The sequence below is a fragment of the Glycine soja genome, chromosome 18 (assembly GCF_004193775.1).
Source record: "Glycine soja cultivar W05 chromosome 18, ASM419377v2, whole genome shotgun sequence".
Classification (NCBI taxonomy): Eukaryota; Viridiplantae; Streptophyta; class Magnoliopsida; order Fabales; family Fabaceae; genus Glycine; species Glycine soja.
This window is the reverse complement of record NC_041019.1, coordinates 609,443-630,795: the sequence shown is the minus strand read 5'-3', so window position 1 is coordinate 630,795 and position 21,353 is coordinate 609,443. Positions and strand designations below refer to the sequence as shown.

Sequence of the window (21,353 nt, the reverse complement as noted above, 5' to 3'; positions counted from 1 at the left end):
CGAAATATGGGAGCAGGAAAGAAAATATTAATTTTGGCTATCCATCAATGTGATGACAATGTGCATGCTTGCTTATTGTTTTTGTCAATGAAATTGTGTAATTGGACACATAGTTGGAGCTTAAAAGAGGAAGCAATTTCGAGAAAGAGGAACAGTCTTGGCTGCGGTGCAGGTGAGAACCTCTCCATCTGCTGCAACCGTGTATGTTTCTGGGTCCACAGTGATTTGTGGAAGAGTGTCATTCAGTTTCATGTCTAATTTGGTGAGCTTCCTCACATTCTCCACAGCTTATCATACTGAATTCAGAAATGATGGCCCTTTGTGTAAATAGAACATAATCCGAGCATTTTTAAATGTAAAAATGAATTTATCATTTTAAAACAAAAGAAAATAAATTATACATAAATTTTATTTAAAATGCTAAGGTACTAGGTGCAACAAACAGGCAAACACCTGAATTTGTCTGTCTCCATTGTTGACAACTCTGAGAATTATTGATTCAGATTTTGACTTCTACATATTATTTCACCTGGAATTCTATTATCTTCTTCGTTCTCTGTAAACTTGTCAAGAGAAGGTACTGTAAACACAGTTTCCACCCATGAGAGAGAGATACTAATGTGAGTAAGAGGCTTCAATTTGCAGTTTGTGTTTCTGTAAGTCTACTTCAACACAATTTTTGAAACTACATCTTAGAAGATTGCAAAATTTCACTCCGAACATTATTTTACTACAGCTAGATATTTTGGATTTACATGAGCCAGAAAAGAACATAAATTAATTTCTCTCCAGGTTTTCCCAAGAGTGCTACTTGACAAAAAGAAAATATACACTAATAATGCTTTATTTTCAAGAAAGGATAAATATAAATGTAACATACATATGAATTCGTTATCAAACTGAAAACATACTATTTTTAGTGCATTGCCCCTTTTACAGCCAATGTGACCGGTTAGGTGATTCAAGCAATCTCAGTCAACTAAGTTAGGTTAGTAAAAACAAAAGGGCATCTTCAAATTAGCTAATAGAATTTTTCTATACAAGAATAAGAAGACAATAGGTTCCTCTTCATATAAACAAAAGAAAAATGCTTATTATTAGCAGAAACTAAAAATTACTGAGAAAAAATTATCTATGGGTAAAGGATAAATGAAAGATATAGTTTGTATTTCCTAAGTCGTGTCTTAAATGAAAGATATAGTTTGCATTTCGTCCAAAAAATTAAACATAAAGTTGATGAGATATAGATTGAATTTTAAATATAACAAAAAAATATTATGTAAATAATTAATCTGATGTTTTGACGAGCGTGATGTAAATACTAATAGTATTTTTTTTATTCGTAAGAATTGATTTTAATCAAAGAAATTATAACAATAGGCACAGCAAGTGACCTATACCCTTTCATTATGTAAAACAATACGCATGGTTCAAGAAATTAACAAAACTCAAATTTAAATGGCAGTCCACTTTTTTGCACAGGGACAATAGTTTGAACCACTTACACATGGTTATACTATACCACTAAACTAGTAGCTTGGTTATATATAATAGATTTAGTTTTAATCACTCAATTTTTTTATTCATTTTAATTTTTATAAATTTTAAAATTTGGAAAAAAAAATCGTCTATCATTCTTCGTTAATAACATGGCATACGTGATACGTCTGGTCAAAACTTTTTCTTTTTTGAGAGAAATACGTCTAGTCAAAACTAATACATCTAAAAAACTGAAATCGATATGTATTACCAAGAATACAAGTACTTCTACGACTAAGTAACAATCTTCTCTATATATGTTTTTTCTAACCATGGTCCCTTCAAACTTCATCAGCTCTTTGACCAAAAATGGCTTCTCTAGTTGCTAATCTAATCCCCCTTACCCATAATTCAGCCATTTCAACCCCACCTTCACACACAAAATGTACCTGCTTATTTTTTGTAGTGACCACATGGAACATTCCTGGCTCATCAACATCAAACTTCCTCCTGCGATTCCATCGAAATTTCGCACTTGGTCCAACCTCAGCCTCTTTACAAATCACGTTTCTCTTACTAGATTTCCCCCAACGTAAGATTCCAGCAGCTCCAATCATCACTAGTAACTTACCATGAGGTGAACCTTTACCACACTTTGTATGTTTTTTAACACGACCACCACGCAAGACTAGTTTTCGAGCTACCTCATCCAATATCACGCGTTCTGCATCATTTCGTGCTCCATTTTCTCTTGCAAGTAAAAGTGCTGTCTCGTGCCTCTCATTCTGAATATCACATTTAGCTCCATAAGAGATCAAAAGCTCACACATCTCGCCGCGGCATCCTCTTGCTGCTAACATCAAAGGGGTATATCCTTGACCATCAAAAGCATTGACATCATACCCTTCTTTTAGTAGGTTGTGAGCAATGTTTATGTCCCCATAGCAAGCTGCACGGTGGAGAGGATTCACCTCAATCGAACCATTGCCTCCCTTTTTAAGTGCATATTCAAGCATCACCTTGTGGAACACTTCACCATTTTGGCTAATATCTATGAGGTTAAGGGCTGTCAAACCATACTTGTTTTTAAGATTAGTCACATCAGCCCCAGCATAAAGAAGTAACTTGAAAGCCTCCACATTGCCCCCTACAGCAGCTATCATAGCAGCTGAAAATCCATTTGCATTTTGCTCATCTAGATCGATGTTATTATTTTCAATGAGTTTCTTCAAACCCTCTATATCATTTGCACGAGTTACAAATAACAAAGCGGAAAATCTAGAGGTGTTGCTTGATTTAACAACCTTCCCGGCTCTGATTACATCCAAGATTGCTCTCTGGAAGACTTTAGTCCACTGAACACAGTTTGCAATTGAAGTTGCACAGTGACCAGATGAATTTACCATACCCAAATCAGCACCTGCTGATACTAGGACTCCAAGGCACTTCTCATGTTTGTACCTTGCACAGATCATCAATGCTGTGTCTCCACATTTTGTTTGAGAGTCCAAGTTACAACCACCATTAATCAGGCACTGAAGAATGTTACATGACCCGAGCCGTGCAGCCATGTGAATAGGGTGTTCATTGGTTTCTTCTGTGGTTTGCACTACCACTTCTGCATCAGCACCGTTCTTTAGAAGTATATTTACAGCTTTTTCATTGTTACAAATGATAGCATGGTGCAAGAGACTCCTCCCAGTGTGCAAGCTATTAGGCGAGAGCTGGCAGAGAAGCATGTGCAATATAGCACCAGTGGATTCAAAATACTCCACAGCACACCATGTGATTGGATAAGGCTCAGCTAGCCCAACACCCACACGAAATTCTTCTCCTGTATCCGTGTCCCACGACCAGGCCCCAAGTTTGACCTTGATATCAAGCCTTACGCCAACCTGTTTTCAGAAAACAGAAAATGATTATGATTGTACAGTACAAAATAACTGTACTTGATGCAGAAACTTGACCAACCACAATTAGATTTTGTTTACAGATAAGTAGATTATATAATTAGTTGGATCAATCTTTGATGCATCATGTTGTCCCATATGGTAGCAATAAAAGATGTTGCTGAAGTTGATGCTTAGTTATGCCCTTTTCATTTTCATATGAGAGAGCAATTTGGTAATTGTAAGTAATGAATACATTTTGATCATGCAAGTGTCCTTGAATACATGTTCAAGGTTAACAGACATGAAACGTCAATGAACTCTTCTCACATTGTAATGACACCCCAAAAAGTCAAACGAAAAAAAAGGAACTTGCCATGCCGCATAAACCAACACCATTATTACTTTAAGAACCTAGACATGTTTATCCCATGTGAAGCTTACTTATGCAAGTCAGAGAAGCCCACCTGCAACAGTAATCCAACTACATTAATCTGCCTGCTGACCACAGCGGCGAATAATGCATTGCAATCAACACTAGCGTGAAGAAATGGTTTTGAAGATTGAAGCAAAATCCTATCGATTGCATTGGCATCCACTCCATGCTGCCATCATATGGAACACTGTCATTTAATAATCAAATACATGAAATCTTTTGCACTTCTTTTTTGCACACATGAGGAGCTACATTTACCACATCCACAAATTTAGAAGTTAGCACAACCCATAATAAGGCCATAACATATCAAGCATGATGGTGTTACCTTGATGAGTACATCAATAACCTCAACGAAGCCTCTGCAACATGCAGAGACAAGAGCATGAACTGCTACCTGAGGACGAACCATGTTGGACTGCATGAGTAGTTCAGCAAACCTGGCCCTCCCCAAGTAACTTGCTTCCATTAAAGCCTCCTCGCATGCAAGTTGTGACGCCCCAGCATTGATAAGGACCTCCAATATTTTTAGATGCCCTTCTCTCACTGATGCTGTTGTGGCATAGCCCCGGAACAATCTCATATTTACATTTGCTCCAACATTCTATCACATGAAAACATCTAAACTTTGTTAATGACGACTGATGTGACAAAACTGAAAGCGTTACAAATTCATTATTTGTTAACTTGATTTAGGTGAATCGGCACTCTGAAATGAACCATTTCTTTCCCATTCTCCTTCCTCCTATCACTCTCTCAGTACACCATTTTATCCTTTACAATGCTGATAAGATCTAATTTAAGGGGACGAGAAAAGACTTCAAATTACACCATGATTAACCACTATAACTTAAAATTTCTTAAGCACATGACACCACAACTAAATAACTACTGTTTTCGAACTTTTTTATGATTCCAATGTTAAAAGGAAAATTTTATGGAAACAGATAAATAAAAGTTATTGTCCTACATCGTCCGTAAGAGTAATGTCAGACAAGACGTATGATATATATTGATGAATATCTCATAACAACATTAAAATGTGTTTTGGGCTCAAAAAGTTTAAATGGATTTTAGCGTTAGATAAGGATCAAATATGAGAGCTGACCAATTATCCGAAAGAATAAGGATGAAAGATACTCCCAACATAGATGGAAAACATATATCAAATCCAACCGAACCCACAATTAGGATGTGTAAGTTAAATTAAATTATACACATCACATATCAGCTTAGTTTTGTATGTCTTCAACATAATTAATGACATTATATGCAAAAGTTAAAATTTTATTAAGCCAATCATCGTTTCATGTGTACATGGATATTAGACATCGTTATTATACACGAATGACAACTTCAACTTTTATATTGTGAGAAAAACATCTTCATTAATCCAGTCCCTACGGAGTTGTCACATGACTTCCATGTGACTAAAAAACATTAGTTAAGAACTGAAAGGAAATTTACTTAAAAAATAAACATATGTTTTAACTGCTAAAAAAACATAATGAGGTGTAAATTATGTTTCGCGTATCATTGACTCATTGGGAGTGACAAGAAAACGCCGTCATATATTTAACCGCACTCTTTAAGAGCGGTTTTCTTTTAATTTTTTTTTTCAACAAAGCATGAAAATAATTGGTTACTTCCGTATCTTCAAGCACTGAAATCATGCACATGAAGCTAAATTGAATAATTGATTAGTGCGAGCTGCAATTCACTTTCAATTTTCAAATTTAAAATATGTTTTAGTCTTAGTAATATGAATTTTGATTTTGATATGCATAAAAAATTATCTGTTTTTTATTCTAAAATTAAAATCACACCACAGTTTTTTTCTGACAAAAATTTTGGTTTTAGTTTTATTCTTTATAAAAAATAATTTCTTTGATTTTTATTTTTCTAAAATTTGAAATTACATTTTTTTCTCTAATGTTCATTTTAAAATATATAAATAAAATTTTACAAAAATAAAAAATTAAAGTGTCATATATCAACATGATACTTCATACACTAGTTTGTGTTAGCTGAAATGGTCATTTGACTTTCCTTTAAACGCATAAAAGTTAACAAGTTGAGGGATGAAAATTAAAGAATTTTTTTTACAAGAAGAAAAATTAAAACTATCCTATTTTACATAAAATAAAAACATTTTAAGATAATATACCTTAATTTGGTTTAGTTCATCAATTTCACAAATCTACGTGGTTCTATTTGATTTTCAAAAATTGAAAAACTGGTTAATTAATCAAACGGAAACAGAACAAACCAGTAGTACTATAACACCCTGATCACACACAACGCAAAAGCAGGCACCGCAGAGCCAAAGCAAAATAACAAGAAAACACGCAAACAACAAAACTGAAAACATAACATCTTTGTTTCGAAATTCGAATGTTTCGACGTCGTTTTAAGAAACCGATCATAAGTTCATCACAACACAAGGAACAAACAACGTTGAGTTGAGAAGCGTTACCAGAAGCTTCCGGAGGAGTGACAAATTCCCTGTGTGCGCAGCCAAAAACAGAGCAGTGAGCTCGGTCTTGAACTCCTCGTACGCCGAGTTAACTCTGTGAGGCGACTCGTCCTGCAGCACGATCTCCGTCGTTTTGGACTTAAACGACACCGTTCCGACGAAGTTAACGTCCACCAAGGGATTCGCGATGCATTCGAACGCAGCGTCTGTGTCACCGTAGTGAGCAGCGTCTACGAGACGCTGCGAAATCTCTGTTTCGTAATCTACGGGAAAAACCTGTTTCCTAAGCCCCGTACCAGAATTCGCCAACACCATCATTTTTGTTCTTTTTCTCAGAACCTGGGAATTTTCGTGTTGTTTTGTTTGCTTTTTAAGAATGAAATTGGTAACCAGGTACAGAGGAGGGACTGCATGTAGTTTTTATATGTATGGAAAAAAAAAACGTTTCATTTTAAGAAAGAAGCTTTGTTTTTAGCAATCAAGTAAATGGATTTTTTTAATTAAATAAAAATGCTGTTTGAGTTTTGGTTTGGTGTGGTTGAAATTTTTTTTGACCTGGCTCAAGTAAAGTTTATTTGGTCGTTGCACCTATAAATTTTTTTCCAATTCATTACTCTATGTGCATGGTAATCAGAAAACTGGACTAAATGATTACCATTGATTAAAAGAGTTTAATAGGTAAACATTAATTTTTATTTTTTATGATTCTAAAGTAGTTATTTATTTAAATCAATAAATTTATCATATAGCAGTGTCTCATTGACAACAATATAAACAAAGTTTTATATTATTAATGTATTCCTTCAATTTTATTTTATAAGGCATTTAAGGTAGTGGCAGATATTAAAAATGTAATTAATATTTTAAATTTCATAAGACATATTACCAGTATTAAAAATATAATTAATATTTTGAACTTCATGAAATATAATATATTACTGTAATTTCTTAATATATCTTTTTATCTTTTTAATTAATTAGACTTTTTTCATTTAATACACAATAACAATTACTTTCACTGAGAGTATTCTATGAAAAAAATTTAATACTTCATTAATTTTATAAAATGATAAATAATTTGATTTTTTTGTTGTTGCTAAAATGTCATATAAAGTGGAAAGAAGGAATATTTATTATTTTCTATAATTAAAAATATTTATAATGGATAAGATTTTTATTTAGAGTGTTTGTATATGTAATATTTTTATAATTAGAGATTAGATTGTTTTGATTTTTTAAGTTGAGTTGTATATTGTATTTTTAATCAATGTTTTTCCTTATTAATTCTCATAATTAATGTTAGTATAGTAACATGATTGTAGATCTAGCTAGATATAGAAATTCCTTTTAAAAAAAAACTAGATATAGAAATTTTGTCTAAAAAAAGCTAGATATAGAAATTTTTTAAATGTGGATATAAAGGTAAATTAGCGAAATCCAAAACAGGATCATTTCTAATACTCGTTAAGGTGGGATAGTAGCTTTGAACTTTCATTAAATGGTTCATTAAATTGCACAAATATATCACTCTTTAATAAAAATAAATAAATAGTTAAATTAAAGTTTAAGGATTATATTAAATAATAAATGTTTTCCTATTTCAAACTATGAATGATTTATCGAGAGAAATTGATTAAACAGAATGCGATAATTGATGTAAACTCTTTGATTCTTTGATTTCTATTGAAAAAATATATGAATGATTTAGTACACGTTGTTATAGCCTAAGTGAAATATTTAGACTGTAATTTTTTAAAAATATCTTAAGTTACTTCGTGAATTAAAAAAAACTAATTGAATAGAGAGTCCTTATTAAACATAATTAATCAAATTCTCAAAAAAATTAATTATTCAATCGATGTTTCTTACTAATAGCATGGTTACTCAAATTATAATAAATGATTTGTTTTGAAAAATACTATCATTTTAAAAAAATTAATTATTTTCCTTTTAAAAAAATAAGAATATATATATATATATATGAGACTATTTGCTTCCCGAAGCTTCCTCAGCTCAGCCACATTCATTCTTATTTGAATATTCTTTTCTCATGAAGTGGTAAACTTCATTTTCTTAACATACATATTTGAGATATTCTCTTATAATTTCAATATCAACCGAAAGATTTAACAATTATAATTAAATATTAAAAATTAATTACATAAAAATTAATTATCTACAAATTTCAAATACCCCTAACATAACTTATTATCTCTAGTTTAAATTTGATTTTTATAAAAATACAAAAATTTTAAATTATAATATACCACAACATAAAAAATTTATACATTAAAAAATGTTTATTTAGAAAATTTTATTTATTGTAAATTATAAATTTCAATTATGAAAAGTAAATAATTATTTTGATAAATACACAAACTAATGTGTTTGATTTGTTATTATCTTGCCTAAAAGTTTAAATATTTTTGTTAAATATGTTTTTTTACTTGTAATAAATTCATTTTTTGGTTTATTACCTAAAAAATATATTTTTATTTTACTACATGACATTTCCAAAATTTTACTTGTGGTACTTGTTATTATTAGTATTGGTCCATCAACTGATCGAGACAAATCAACAAAATGTCAAGGTTAGAATTGATATTCTACTTTATCCATTCCTTTTATTAATAACTTATATTTTTGTACATACAAATTAAGAAAATAATTAATATTTAGTTTCATGAACATTGCTTAATTTCCTATTTTAGCCCGTATTTCATGTTATTAATTTATCTATGAATATTTATTAATTAATTTTCAAGGTTAGAATTGAAAAAATATTTAAAATGAAACGAAAGTTACTAAAACTTCAATATAAAGACGGAGAGAATAATTCTTTTAATAAGAACGAGTTAATTCTCAATTATAATTAGCGTAAATTTTCTTAAAATGTGATCGTATCAAATGATAGATAATTATTATTTTAATAAAAAATATAGATAATTTAAATTAAAAATAATAATAATAATAATAAAGGTTAATTATTAGATTGATAGAAATTATATTTTACCATATAAAAGAACAACCAGCTGATAATGTAATTATGTAACTTTGGGTATTAACTACTTTTTTTTATGTTCCATGTAAGTTTAGGACTTATTAAGATGGCAAATGGAAAAAAGAGAAAGAAAACAGATGTGAGAGGGGACAAGAAAGATGGATGTCACCATTGTAGATATTTCCAATGCAAACACTTACCTCGCACTCAAATATATCCTTTAACCATTTGCCGGAATTGGCCTGCACTTGATTTGGTTTCCCCACAAAGCCAACAATTAATACATTGGGAAATGAAATTATAATACCGGCTTAAACTTTGACAGTGTCTTTCTTTCTTTAGTACATTGATGCTGATAATTGATCCAGATGGCTAACAAAATTTAGCTAGTGACACTTCCTCGTGATTGTATGGTTGATTTCTTTTGGTCATGTTTGTGATTCTTTATAAGGGAATAAATGTATTAAGCTAAACTTAATATAATGGTCGTTTAATTATTTTAGTGACCTACATAGTAATTTAGGCTACTTGCCTAAAAAAAAAATCCTTAAAAGTTATTTTCAAATTAAAGTTTTAACTAAAAGATTAAAAAAATATTTGGTCATTTTAGTTTAAAAGTTAATATAAAAATTATTGCTAACTCAATGCTTAAATGATCAAATGTGTCCCGCTAAATTTCACTTTAAAAATTATTTGGTCATTTTAGTTTAAAAGTTCTATCTCTAATTTGTCAGTTTATCAGCATTCTTCGTTGAAGAGGCTCTAAGGTATTGATCAACTCAAGTATGCATTCATGTTGAACTAGGTACTCTCTTAGTCTATCTCTATAAAAAAAAATCAACAAATAAAATATTGTATTTATGTAGAAGGTAAAAGGGTACCAAAAAAACCATATACAAATAATACCAAAATACAATTTCAAACTTTCCAGTTGTTACTTTCCATTTATACCAACAAGAAGACGAGTAATAATCTAAAAAAAACAAAATGTATACAACACCAAAGAAACCCCATATTACTCCTTCAAAGCAGCATGGACAATAATTATCTTATTCGCCTTCTAAGATATGTACTTTGAACTAACTTGAATATTAGACTCTAGGCAAGTCTTACTACCTATTAGAATATATCACTTGAGTGGTTGAGTTGCTCTCTAACCATGTATAGGATCTATTAGAATGGCTAGATCAACTTTGGTTAGAGATATTGTAAGAAAATGTTTTATTTTGTACAAATAAAGTGGGATGATTTGTTTCCCTTACTTTTAACTTTTAAATATATATATATATATATATATATATATATATATATATATATATATATTATTCTGAGTTATGACCGTAACATCTATTTAGGTCTTTATTAGTTTCATGATTATTTGAACACGGAACAATTGGCACATAATATAATTTCTCTAATTTTAATTTTTAAGTAAAGAATAAAGATAATACTATCAATTACCTTTATGGAAAACAATAATGAAAAAATTCATGAAAATCAAAGCATTACGTGCACATCTCACCTTATTTTTAATATAATTATACGGTAATTTTTAAGAAAATATTATATTTATTGATGCCATAATCAACAAAATGTCTTGAGGCATTAAATATTAAATATTCGAAGCACGTGCAAATTTTCTTTGAGGACATGATTAAGTGGAAGCAGCATTCCGGTTTCCAAATAACCAAATTCTTTACATATATAGTATAGCTACACAAATAAAGCAAAAAAATAAAATAACTATACCTTTTTTTAATTTGCTGAATGGAAGAAAAGAAAACTATAGCTACAAATTAAGTAAAATAAATTATGTTTTTAAGAAATAAAAGGGGAGCAGGCACCAAGTTTTAATTATCTAATGCGCATTAATTGAAGCACTAATGTCATTGGCCATGAATTAGCTTTCCTCAAACATCAAGGACTCGGTCAGAATCGTGTGTGTGTGTATATATATAAGCACATAATCAAGCTCTACAGTTATTGCAAAGAGCATATATCAACAATATATTAAAGATTAATTAGGACTGCATACAACTAGTATTGTAACTCTTCAATAATGCATCGTAGGTGGCCATAACCATGATAGATATATCACTCGAATAGGGTTATCCTTCCCATACTCCTGACCGTATTCAGCTATAACTTTAAGGTTACTCAAACTCTTATCCTTCATGAGCACCGTTATAGGCATCCTAGAACCATAAGATATATATCGTTATTAGAAATATGATGCTTTATCGTGGGTTTGAATGGGGTAATTGAATTGAGTAATTCATTTTTTTTTAGAAATTGAAATGTTATGTATAAATTTCTTTGTTTGAACAATACATTTAAAATTTAATCTCATTTTAATGGGGTATTTTTGTAAACTTAAAATACAAAAATTTAAATTCCTTCAAAAAAATTAAAAATTAAAAATTCTCTTCCACTGTGACATGTAAATGAATGATATAAAATTCTAATATGTAAAGGTCTATGGGTTATCTCATAAAAGGTAGTGTAATAAAGCATCAATCTAAATCATTGCCTTTCTCTCCCAACAATGGATCTAACTGCAGCCATCACACGACGACGACTTCAACTAGCATTCAAACCCTTGCTAGAATGATTGCAGTATTATCTAACTTTCTCCGGTGACTTTTTGGTGACCCCGTCGGAATCTTTGCCTTTCTCTTCTGTCACTATTCTTTGGCTTTCTCACTGATTTTGTTATCATCAACTTTCAATTCCAAATTTGTTCTTTGTTGCTTTGTTTGCTCATGCAATTAACTTATAGATTTGTTATTTGTGTTAAACAATATTTTTGTTAAATAAAATTTGTCAATTCATTATCGATAATCAATACTGCTATTTCGTTACTTAGATTCTTGTGTATAAAATCTTGAGTTCTATACTTGACATGGAGTTGCTAATGCTTGGAGCTATTTTAGAAAGAATTTGAAATATTAATATTTGTCTTTTTTTTTTTACCAGCTAAGTAATTTTATTGTTTATTAATCAAGAAAAAGGGACCACGAATTACAAGGTGTGGTTATTAATATTGGTCTTTCTAAATTATTAAATATTATAATTTTTTTTTGAATTATTAACTAAATTTTAATATTGTTGTAAAAAAAACTAAATTTTAACTTTTTAAATCTATATTTAAAATGAAATTTTATATGTAATTACTTCATCCAAACAAAAAGTTTAAAACTTAGAAAAATTAAATTACTTTATACAAAAAAAAATATTTATGAAATGGAAGAAATTTAATTCTAGCAATTTAAATTCCAAATATTCTAAATTTTCTGAATTTTTGAAATCACTATTCAAACGCAAGATTAATATTTTTGTTACACTATCTATGATGCATGGAATTATCATGAGAAAATAATTGATTTGGAACGAACTAATACTTATGCCACTTAAAAAGAAATCAATACTATATTCTAGGCAAATCATATATGCATGAAAGTTTTGTAAATGAAAATAATAGACTTAGCTGTAAAACATGTGAGGACATGAGAAGTCCAGGTTCTCCTCCTCATATTGAGGCTTTCGCATCTGTACTGTATAGGTATCAAAGTCACCTTCTAGAAACCTGTGCGTTATGAATTGAATACAAATGTTTAAAGTTTCAACTTCAAAATGCACTACTACAAGTGAAGACATATATGCTGCAGTTATGTAATGAGAATGTCAGCATGATCAGGGATTCAATCTCCAAGTTTGCGTGAATGGAAGAAAAACATATATTAGGAGAGATTAATCTTTTAAATAGATTTCGGTATTTCGAGAGATTAGTCTTTAATTTTTTACTAGAAATATACTAGGTTCACCTAAAAATATGCAGGGCCTTTTCCTTGGAATAATTTTAAATAAACTTTAGAGGAGGAGATTCAGATGATACAAATCATATAATTATAAATCTGTTATCAAAACTACCTCCTTTTTCTAGATAACTTACCACTCAGTGTCTGCCCTCCTCTTTATGAATTCATCCACAACCTGCAGAATAAAATTTCATGTTTTCCCACAACCCGGAACAGAATGAAATAACCAACCTAACAAAAGGATCTATGGTCACATAATTTGAGCTGGAAATTAAGCATGATCTATTTGCACCAACGTTGCTGATGGTCTACCATAGTAACATTACACTAAGTTCTTTGAACATTAAGCCAAACTAGAATTCATTAGTTACATTACATGGGAGATCCTTGCTGATAAAAAAAGAAAAAGAAAAAATTAGTTAGATGGGGGAGAAAAGAGTACCTTGGCTCTGAGTTCATCTGCGAGTTCTTTTTGCCTGCTAAGACTTGGAGATGATTCCCCTGATCTTAGACATGCACCATAGACCACAGATCTAAACAAACATCTACCATCTCCTGGAATGCCTGCAATAAAGAAAACAATTTTAAATAGCATATAATTAATGAGAAAATTTAGCTACAAGGAATTATAACATATATATGTGTGTGTACTTTTCAAGTTGAGGTAACTCCCTTTCAATTTAAAATTGGAGTCCCGTGAATTACCACCATGCAATTACTATATACTAAAACAATTACAAGTAACATCCACCAACTTAAATATCAAGTCTAATTTAAACATCACTTTTGTGTAAGAAAACTAATCCAGTCAGTATTAAAATTCAGAAGCCATTTTGTTGGAATTAGCAAAACATACGAATTATTGGAAAGTTGTTATCGAGCGATTTTTCTGGCTGTGGCATCACTTGAACCGCAAACTAAAGCCAAACCAGGTATTGATGCATAAATTAAGCAAAAGAATAACCGTATATTGCTCTTGTCTCTTGAGCTTGGAGCTTGGACTTGTTAGGCACTTCCTCCATCCTTTTCATCTGTTCTTTTGGTTGATTTCTGGCATAAAATTCAGCACTAGACAACCGAATCTGATGCTTTTTTTTCTCTCTTTTTAACTTTTTCTTTCTACCCTTTCATTCTGCCAATTAATAAATTGTTTCATAAATTAACCAATGGAACAGATGTATTGTTTTTCTTTAAAAAAATCTGTTTTTTTGTCTGTTTTGGCTGAGATCTCTGTGGCCGTAAAGTATTGACATTAGTGTTAATCACTATGGCGGGTGCTTAATTTCACGTTAGAATCGTCCAAAATCATGTAGAAATATAGTTAACGAAATTTTCAGGAAATATTCAGTGTAAGTTGGAGAATTGATTCTCATTTTATAATTAATTTTGAGGTGAAACTGTTAGAATAGAAGTGGTGTGAGGTGAAGTCTCACATCATATCAGAATAACAAGTTTGAGTATCATATAAGTGAAAATAAAACTCATAAATCTAAATTTTAAGGTTTTGGTTTAAGGTGTGATATCATGTTCACTTGTATGTTTAAGGGAGAGGTTATCATGTAAAAGAGATTCACACTTGAGAAAGAGATTATTTGAATACAAGTATAAGATCAAATTTGAGTATTATATAAGTATAAGACCCATAAAAGTTTAAGTTTTTGGATTAATGTTCACTAATATAATTGTGTAAATTCTTATGCGTTAAGGTGTTTGATGGGAAAAAAATTATATTGAACTTAACTACTAATTTGTTTTTTAGAATAAAAACTTTTAAGCCTAATTCCCTTCAAATTAATTTCATTAAAAAAATGTTCATTCACTGTATAATTAGTTTGAGCTGTTACTTATTAGATAGATTCATTTTCTGAGTTAAGAGTTTGAGTGCCACACTGTGATGCCCGTCTTCAGAATCAAGCAGTGATTTCAAGATTGTAAATGGTGGGTGGCTCTCACTAAAGATTGTCTAACAATACAAACTGTGCAACATGAAATGTTGAAGATGTCGCTTTTGCGCTTTGAAAAACACGTAATGATAGAACAACTATCAACTAAATTGGTCGGACCCCCCAATAAATTGTGGACAAAGTTCTTCAACAGTGTTGTGAATATTGGAATGCTATTGTTCTCTCCTGATAAGGAATCGGTTATATGGCCTTCATCTTTGTTCCTTGTCTTTTATGAAGTTGCATTTTGTTTTTTAATATTTTGAAAATTTAACACCCTTGGTTCCTTACACTTTCCATATCCGGGCAATTTGTAACTTATTCGAGGAATAGGTTAACTGTAAAATGTTGCACCAATAGCTTCACGAATATGCCACGCAGTATTTTCTTTTTCCAAGTGAATTTTCCGAAACAGTGATGAACTTTAGCTGATATTTTAATCGTTTAAAGTCGATGTCCCTGTCCAGAACTGTTGATTTTAACCGTATAGCATTATTATTGGTTGGGAATTAATTGATGTTTCATATACTAAATAACAGTTATTTATTTCATCATATTTCTCAGCTATTAAATTATAGACAGTACCATATGGTTGACTTGGTGCTTGAAAAGAGAAAGGGAGGGCGAGGTTTTATTAGGCTTTCTGTCTAAACTTATATCTCCAAAAAAAAAAAAACAAATTTTTTGGTAGTTAGAAAATTAAAATCAAAAGATACCTTGCAGCTGGCACACTACAAGCCGAGTAACATGCAACAGACTTCACATTTACCTCAACCTTCATAAGGGAAATCTAACACATGAAGCTCGTAGAAATGAAAACACCCCTCTCCCACCCAAAAAACGAACAAAAACATTTATGAGAGATTGATATACAAAGAGGGAAGGGTCAGGTAAAAAACATCCATAAATTACATATGACTGTACATCTCTTCTTTGGGAACCAAAAAGTAAGCAGCACCCGAAAGAACGGGTGAGAGAGTGAAAAGCAAGGCCAGAAAAGTTAAGAATCAAACAGAAATTTACATGAAACTTAACACTGGTAAACAGAATAGCTCTTGCTTTTCCAGAGAAAGCTAAAAGCTTTCCCCACCACCTTTCTTCTAGATATTGTTTTAGATAGCGGTTTGGTGTCAGGAGGAGGCATAGACAAATCACTACTTTCGGATTCAGGTTGATCAATCTTAACAGGAGAATGGTCTCGTTGTCGCTGCTCTCTGAAGACCATCAAGAGCTTCTGAGCCTTCTCTCTTCCTCTCGAGGTCCCATTCACTGATATTGACACCAATGCAGGTATAACCCCTTCTTGCAGGACCATCTGACAACATTCCTCACTCCTGTTACACAAAATTAGGAGACAAGAAGCAGCTTGTTCCTGCTCTATGGGCTCACCGGTATCTAGTGTGGAAGCCAAGGCACTTATAAGTCCAGGAGCCAACATCATTTTCTCTCTTCCTGCTTGATAAACCGCCAAATTTATCAAAACAGCTATGCATTTTTCTGTCCACATGCAATCACCCTGGTCTACAAGAAGGGATTGTAGGCCATCCATGATGCCAGACGAAAGGAGGTTTGGAATATTTGAGGGCACAGTAGAAAGGTTATAGAGTGCATGGAGGGAATCTATCTTGCACTGGACTTCTGTCTTGGCTTCAAGAATCTGGATTAGGAACTGGACAGCCTGACTTGTGCCAATCATATGCTTGGCTTTATCGAGGCAAGAAAGATTCAGATACAGGGCAACTGCACAACCGTAGGAACTAGTTTTTGAAATCATTTCCTCCAACAACGACAAGATTCCTGTTGATATCATAATTTCCTTATTTCTGTTGAAAAAAGAAAAATGGATCAATCTTGTGTTAATGATGATTTACAAAAGAAATGAAAAACAAAAGGAAAAAGTAGTCATTCAGCCAATTCAGAAAGAGTTAATGGAACATCAATTCTATTATTTCTTCAACAAACTTCATTGCAACATACTAATTAAAGGGTGTAATTCAACAAGGACAGTATCAATTTTCAACATCAACTGGTGCACTATGCATGTCTTCTGTGTTTTTCTACTACGAGCAATTTTCTTTTGGGAATACATCGTACAAGATGCTTAAACAAACCAGAGAAAACAATTCTGCAATTTATTTTCCAAATAAAGTTTAAAAGGATTTGCTGGACCAATGCCACTATAATTTTCCAAAATACAGGAGGTCAACCAAAAACAACAGCAGCTAATATATGGGTAAGGCTCTTTAAGAGCTAGAGGATGAGTAGAAGTTGATCATTGTGATACTGAAGATACTTTTGACCACAAGATAACAAAGTGATTATGGCATTGGATAAATGCAAGGTGTCAATTTTCAAATAAAAATAACTATTATAATTTTGTAATCATATGAAAATCAGTTTTACTTTACGATTTAATACACACCTATTGTTATTCACAGCCAGGTTGAACAGAGCCATGGCACCAATTTCAAGAGCCATCGCATTCGCTTCATGCACAGCTGATTGCAGAAACTGCATAAGTGCTTCAACAAATCCATTGGCCCCCATAAAAATCCTGGCTTCCTCATCATCCCGCAGCAACAGCCTCAACTGTTCAACCACTTTACACTTCCTCTTCCAATTGTTCCCTTCTGTCAAGACTTTAAGAAAACTAACATACTGTTCATTATCTTCCTCTTGCGCAGAAAAACTTTCAGTAGCATTTCCCCCCATTTGCTCTGAGATACCACTCTCTTCTACAGGAACAACTTTGACACCCTTCAACTTGCAAGAGCCAACACTGTTTACGGATCTTGAATTTGTGGATTCAGTGTCTGATAATGCCAATCTCCAGTAGTTAAAATCAAGAGATTCAGGAGGGCCTTCAGGAATAGGAACTCCATTCTGTTCACACCAACTAGCTACAAGACCCTTAACACAGTAATTAGGAGTCAAACAAAGATGTGAAAGTTTCTGTTGAGTCTTTGGGCAGGTGTTGTGCCCATCTCTGAACCATTTCTCTATACAAACCCTTTCATATGTTTGCCCAGAAGCAATTATAACAGGATCACTCATAAGTTGCAGAGATATTGGGCACCTTAACTCTTCTGGCGGAAGGAGCATCTGCCCTGATTTCCTATTATTTGGCTTAAAATTAAAGGAACTAAGTTTTGAAAGCTGTCTGTCAAAGGCATGACAATGACCACCGGGAATGCCATCCTCAAGAGATCTCTGAACAGTGGGAGAACAAGGTTGAGAACCCTGAGAATCATTGTCATCAGAAAACTCACTTCTAAATAACTTGGAATATTTCCTCATAAGGTGTAAAAGAAAAGCAATAATTGATTCTTTCCGCTTGTCTTCCTCAGCACGAGCCCTTTCTATGAGTTTTTTTAGAGCTCTTCTTTCTGTAAGAGCTGTTCTTGAAGAAGTGATTCCAAGTCTAGTAGCAGCCAGATGAAAACATTCAAGTTCATTACTATCATTAGAGTCACTAAACTTTCTTCCCTGCTGAAGCAATGCAATTAAATCATCCCCAACTTGCTTCTCTGATGGGTCAAGTGCAAATACCGTACTTGCAAGTTCTTTCACAATTTCGTCAATCTGAACAGATGCCATTTAAAAAAAATCAAATCATGAACAAATTAAATATTGAAAATGATGACATAAAAAGAGTATCACTGTGCATGGGCATTTACATAAAAGTATCAAAGTGTTAAGAAAGCTGAATTCAAAATATTGCAAATAACACGGCTTTGAATTATCATGTAAAAAATACATGAAACCTATAAAATAGGCTCTCCCTTGCTCAGATATTCAAAAAGCAATTAGCAAGGCTGAGTAAAAGTGTTTACATAATGGAGCAGGAATATAGGATCATGAACCTAGAATCAAATGGAGGGAAATCAAACATGAAAAAAGAGAACTGTACATCCATATTGTTGAAATTTCGCACCTGACAACCAATAGATTGAGGAACAATATCTTCCACCCGTTTAAGACTGTCCCCAAGAGCACATTTAGCCTTCTCAAATTTTAGCAGAACAGAATCCCCAGTTATAGCCTGCGTCATAGGTGAAGTTATATGTAAGATGCTCTACAAAATGTATTACAGATCAAATAACTTTATGAACCAACATAAAATAAGATGCAATAAGTGTTACAGCAAATTTGTACAATGAGAATAATAGTAAAGTTGTACAATGATAATCATACCAAGTAAAGTTTACTACACTCTGAGCAGTGCTGAAGAACATTCTTTGCCTTTTCTAAGGCTACATGCAATGAACATAATGCCTGAATTCCAGATTTGCTCCTAGGCCTAGCTGCTTCTAAAGAAGGAAATAATGACAATATCTTGCAGTATATTGCAGACAGACACTTGCACATTTCTCCATGTAACTGCTTAAAAAAAGATATATAATGGTTAGATGATAGATTACATCCAGAGAATTAACACCAAAAAAAGAACTTGCAACAGAATGTGAAACAACAGCCATAAAAGTAAGGCGAAAAGAAGAATGCAAAATATTTACTCTTTTTTTTAGTTTGGCCAACAATTCAAAACATTTTCTTAAACAAAAGCAGTGACAAGTCACATACATAAAAGAAAATCTTTGAAATGTGCTTAAAACAGTGCTTAGACCACAAAAAAAAGACTAATATAAAAGCAATTTGTCTCCTTAGTTATATACCTTGCCCAAAATATTCTGAGTACTCTTTTTACATGGTACTAATTTACTACATGAAAGCATTAGAATTTCAAAACAGCTCTCGCAGTAATCAAAGATATATCATCATACCTTGGCATCGCTTGCTGCAAAAAAACTTTCTTCAACCTCAGCAACATCCATTATTCGCATTCAGTCTGTATTCTTAGGTGCTAACTAACCTGAACAGTATAAAGTATTAAGCAGGATCAAAAAGAAGAAAGAAATGAAGTTAAAGTAGGGTGAAAATGAATGCTACAGCCAGTTTCGAATGTAAAAAAATAAAAAAAAATCAGCCCAAACCGCTGCAACCAACTAACTAAACATTCCACTACGAACTTCAATCTTTTTTCATATGCAAACCATAAAATTTGACGCTATCTTTCTTATAAACAACTTTTTAAAAAAAAATAATAATTGGTTGATACAAATAACGGAATAAGCATTTTATTTATGCAATGAGCACAATCCGAAAAAAAAAATGTAACCAAAACCAAAATAAAGTCAAATCAGTGAGGAATTAGATTTGTTAAACCCTTAAATTTTAAATAAACAAATAACTATCACTTTCTGTTTTCAGCATTTTCTGTCCATCCAAATAGACCACAAGAATTTGTCCAAATGACATCAACAAAAACAATGTACTACCAACAACAAAAAATTCATAATAGACAGAACAACCAAAGATTAATACAAAATTGGAAAACGTAACCAAGTCAATTTGGACATCCTACCATTGAAAGGAGAAACGTTGATTGAAAAATGAATTCAGAACGTGCAAATTTAACCCCAAAAAACGTGAATTTAACAGCTTCATAATTCCCAAAAAAAAAAAACACAATACATAATTGCGAGCTAAGACGAAGATCTTCACTCAAATTGACAAACATGGAGGCATCATGTCACCTTGGGCAACAGAAACCGAGACATACATTAATCATTTTTATTTAATCTGGTCTAAGAAAAGAAAGAAAGAAATCTGATTCAAAAAGGGAAGCGAAACATTGAGGTTGAGAAGAAAAATTTGAAATGAGGGATTTGATAGGGTTTGGAAGACGCACCAGGAGGAGAAGATGAGAGAAGAAATGCAATGAAATGAATCATGTGATTTATGGCCAATAAAAACGCCGCTTCGTGAAAAAAAAATGAGGGTTGGGAAGAAGATCTGTGAGTTTAGTTGTTTTATTCAGAGACAGGTATTGAGGTCCAAACCGAAGAGCGAATTGTTGGGAGGAAGCGCACGAGGACAGAGGGGAAAAAGGGAAAGAAAGAGCAAATGTGAGAGAAATCGCTATTTTCCTTCGCTGTGCTGTGTCCGTGAACGGTAACAAATAGTGGCAGTTTATCATTACCAAGATACTCCTCATAATATTGATTTTGAATTATTTAAATAATACTATTTTATGTTTGAGTCTTTGTGAAAGTAAAATATACTAATTTAAATAAGAAACAATTTTTTTATAAACATTGTTCATATCTTATGAAAACCTGAATTTGAATTTTTGTGCTGATATAAATAAGGATTTTGTTAGTAAACAAAATTCACTTAAGTTCTAATTCGCTTAAATTATTTTGTAAAAAACAACCAAAGAGAACCTACAATAACATTAATGATGAATAATA

At 31.9% G+C, this 21,353-nt stretch overlaps 3 protein-coding genes across 4 annotated transcripts; all 3 read right to left on the bottom strand.

Annotated features, from left to right (window-relative positions):
• Positions 1–1,666: 1,666 nt before the first annotated feature.
• LOC114395885 (ankyrin-1-like) lies at positions 1,667–6,700 on the bottom strand. The gene is made up of 4 exons (XM_028357754.1): positions 6,281–6,700; positions 4,133–4,408; positions 3,836–3,973; positions 1,667–3,374 (listed from the first exon to the last, which is right to left on the bottom strand). The coding sequence occupies exons 1-4, from the start codon at positions 6,596–6,598 to the stop codon at positions 1,821–1,823; spliced, it is 2,286 nt and encodes a 761-aa protein (XP_028213555.1). The 5' UTR covers positions 6,599–6,700; the 3' UTR covers positions 1,667–1,820.
• Positions 6,701–12,464: 5,764 nt separating this feature from the next.
• LOC114395989 (OTU domain-containing protein At3g57810-like) lies at positions 12,465–14,238 on the bottom strand. The gene is made up of 4 exons (XM_028357870.1): positions 14,064–14,238; positions 13,542–13,663; positions 13,234–13,274; positions 12,465–12,867 (listed from the first exon to the last, which is right to left on the bottom strand). The coding sequence occupies exons 1-4, from the start codon at positions 14,128–14,130 to the stop codon at positions 12,765–12,767; spliced, it is 333 nt and encodes a 110-aa protein (XP_028213671.1). The 5' UTR covers positions 14,131–14,238; the 3' UTR covers positions 12,465–12,764.
• Positions 14,239–15,785: 1,547 nt separating this feature from the next.
• Positions 15,786–21,090, bottom strand: LOC114396553 (U-box domain-containing protein 45-like). 2 transcript variants are annotated; one of them, XM_028358588.1, is made up of 6 exons: positions 20,465–21,090; positions 19,824–19,912; positions 19,237–19,422; positions 18,977–19,084; positions 17,465–18,624; positions 15,786–16,865 (listed from the first exon to the last, which is right to left on the bottom strand). In XM_028358588.1, exons 2-6 carry the CDS (start codon positions 19,881–19,883, stop codon positions 16,073–16,075), a joined length of 2,307 nt encoding a protein of 768 aa, XP_028214389.1. In that variant the 5' UTR covers positions 19,884–19,912; positions 20,465–21,090; the 3' UTR covers positions 15,786–16,072. The 2 variants fall into 2 exon arrangements, with proteins under 2 accessions (XP_028214389.1, XP_028214388.1); XM_028358587.1 differs by having other exon boundaries at positions 20,792–21,090.
• Positions 21,091–21,353: the final 263 nt, after the last annotated feature.

Coding starts and splice junctions, on each gene's coding strand:
- LOC114395885 (XM_028357754.1), bottom strand. CDS start 6,598: ATGATGGTGTTGGCGAATTCTGGTACGGGGCTTAGGAAACAGGTTTTT. Junction 4,409..6,280: donor CACTCCTCCGGAAGCTTCTG/GTAACGCTTCTC, acceptor TTCATGTGATAG/AATGTTGGAGCAAATGTAAA. Junction 3,974..4,132: donor TTATTGATGTACTCATCAAG/GTAACACCATCA, acceptor ATATGATGGCAG/CATGGAGTGGATGCCAATGC.
- LOC114395989 (XM_028357870.1), bottom strand. CDS start 14,130: ATGAAAAGGATGGAGGAAGTGCCTAACAAGTCCAAGCTCCAAGCTCAA. Junction 13,664..14,063: donor AGAGACAAGAGCAATATACG/GTTATTCTTTTG, acceptor TCTTTATTGCAG/GCATTCCAGGAGATGGTAGA. Junction 13,275..13,541: donor CAGATGAACTCAGAGCCAAG/GTACTCTTTTCT, acceptor TTTATTCTGCAG/GTTGTGGATGAATTCATAAA.
- LOC114396553 (XM_028358588.1), bottom strand. CDS start 19,883: ATGCGAATAATGGATGTTGCTGAGGTTGAAGAAAGTTTTTTTGCAGCA. Junction 19,423..19,823: donor TTGCAGCAAGCGATGCCAAG/GTATGATGATAT, acceptor TTTTTTAAGCAG/TTACATGGAGAAATGTGCAA. Junction 18,625..18,976: donor CTCAATCTATTGGTTGTCAG/GTGCGAAATTTC, acceptor GCATCTGTTCAG/ATTGACGAAATTGTGAAAGA.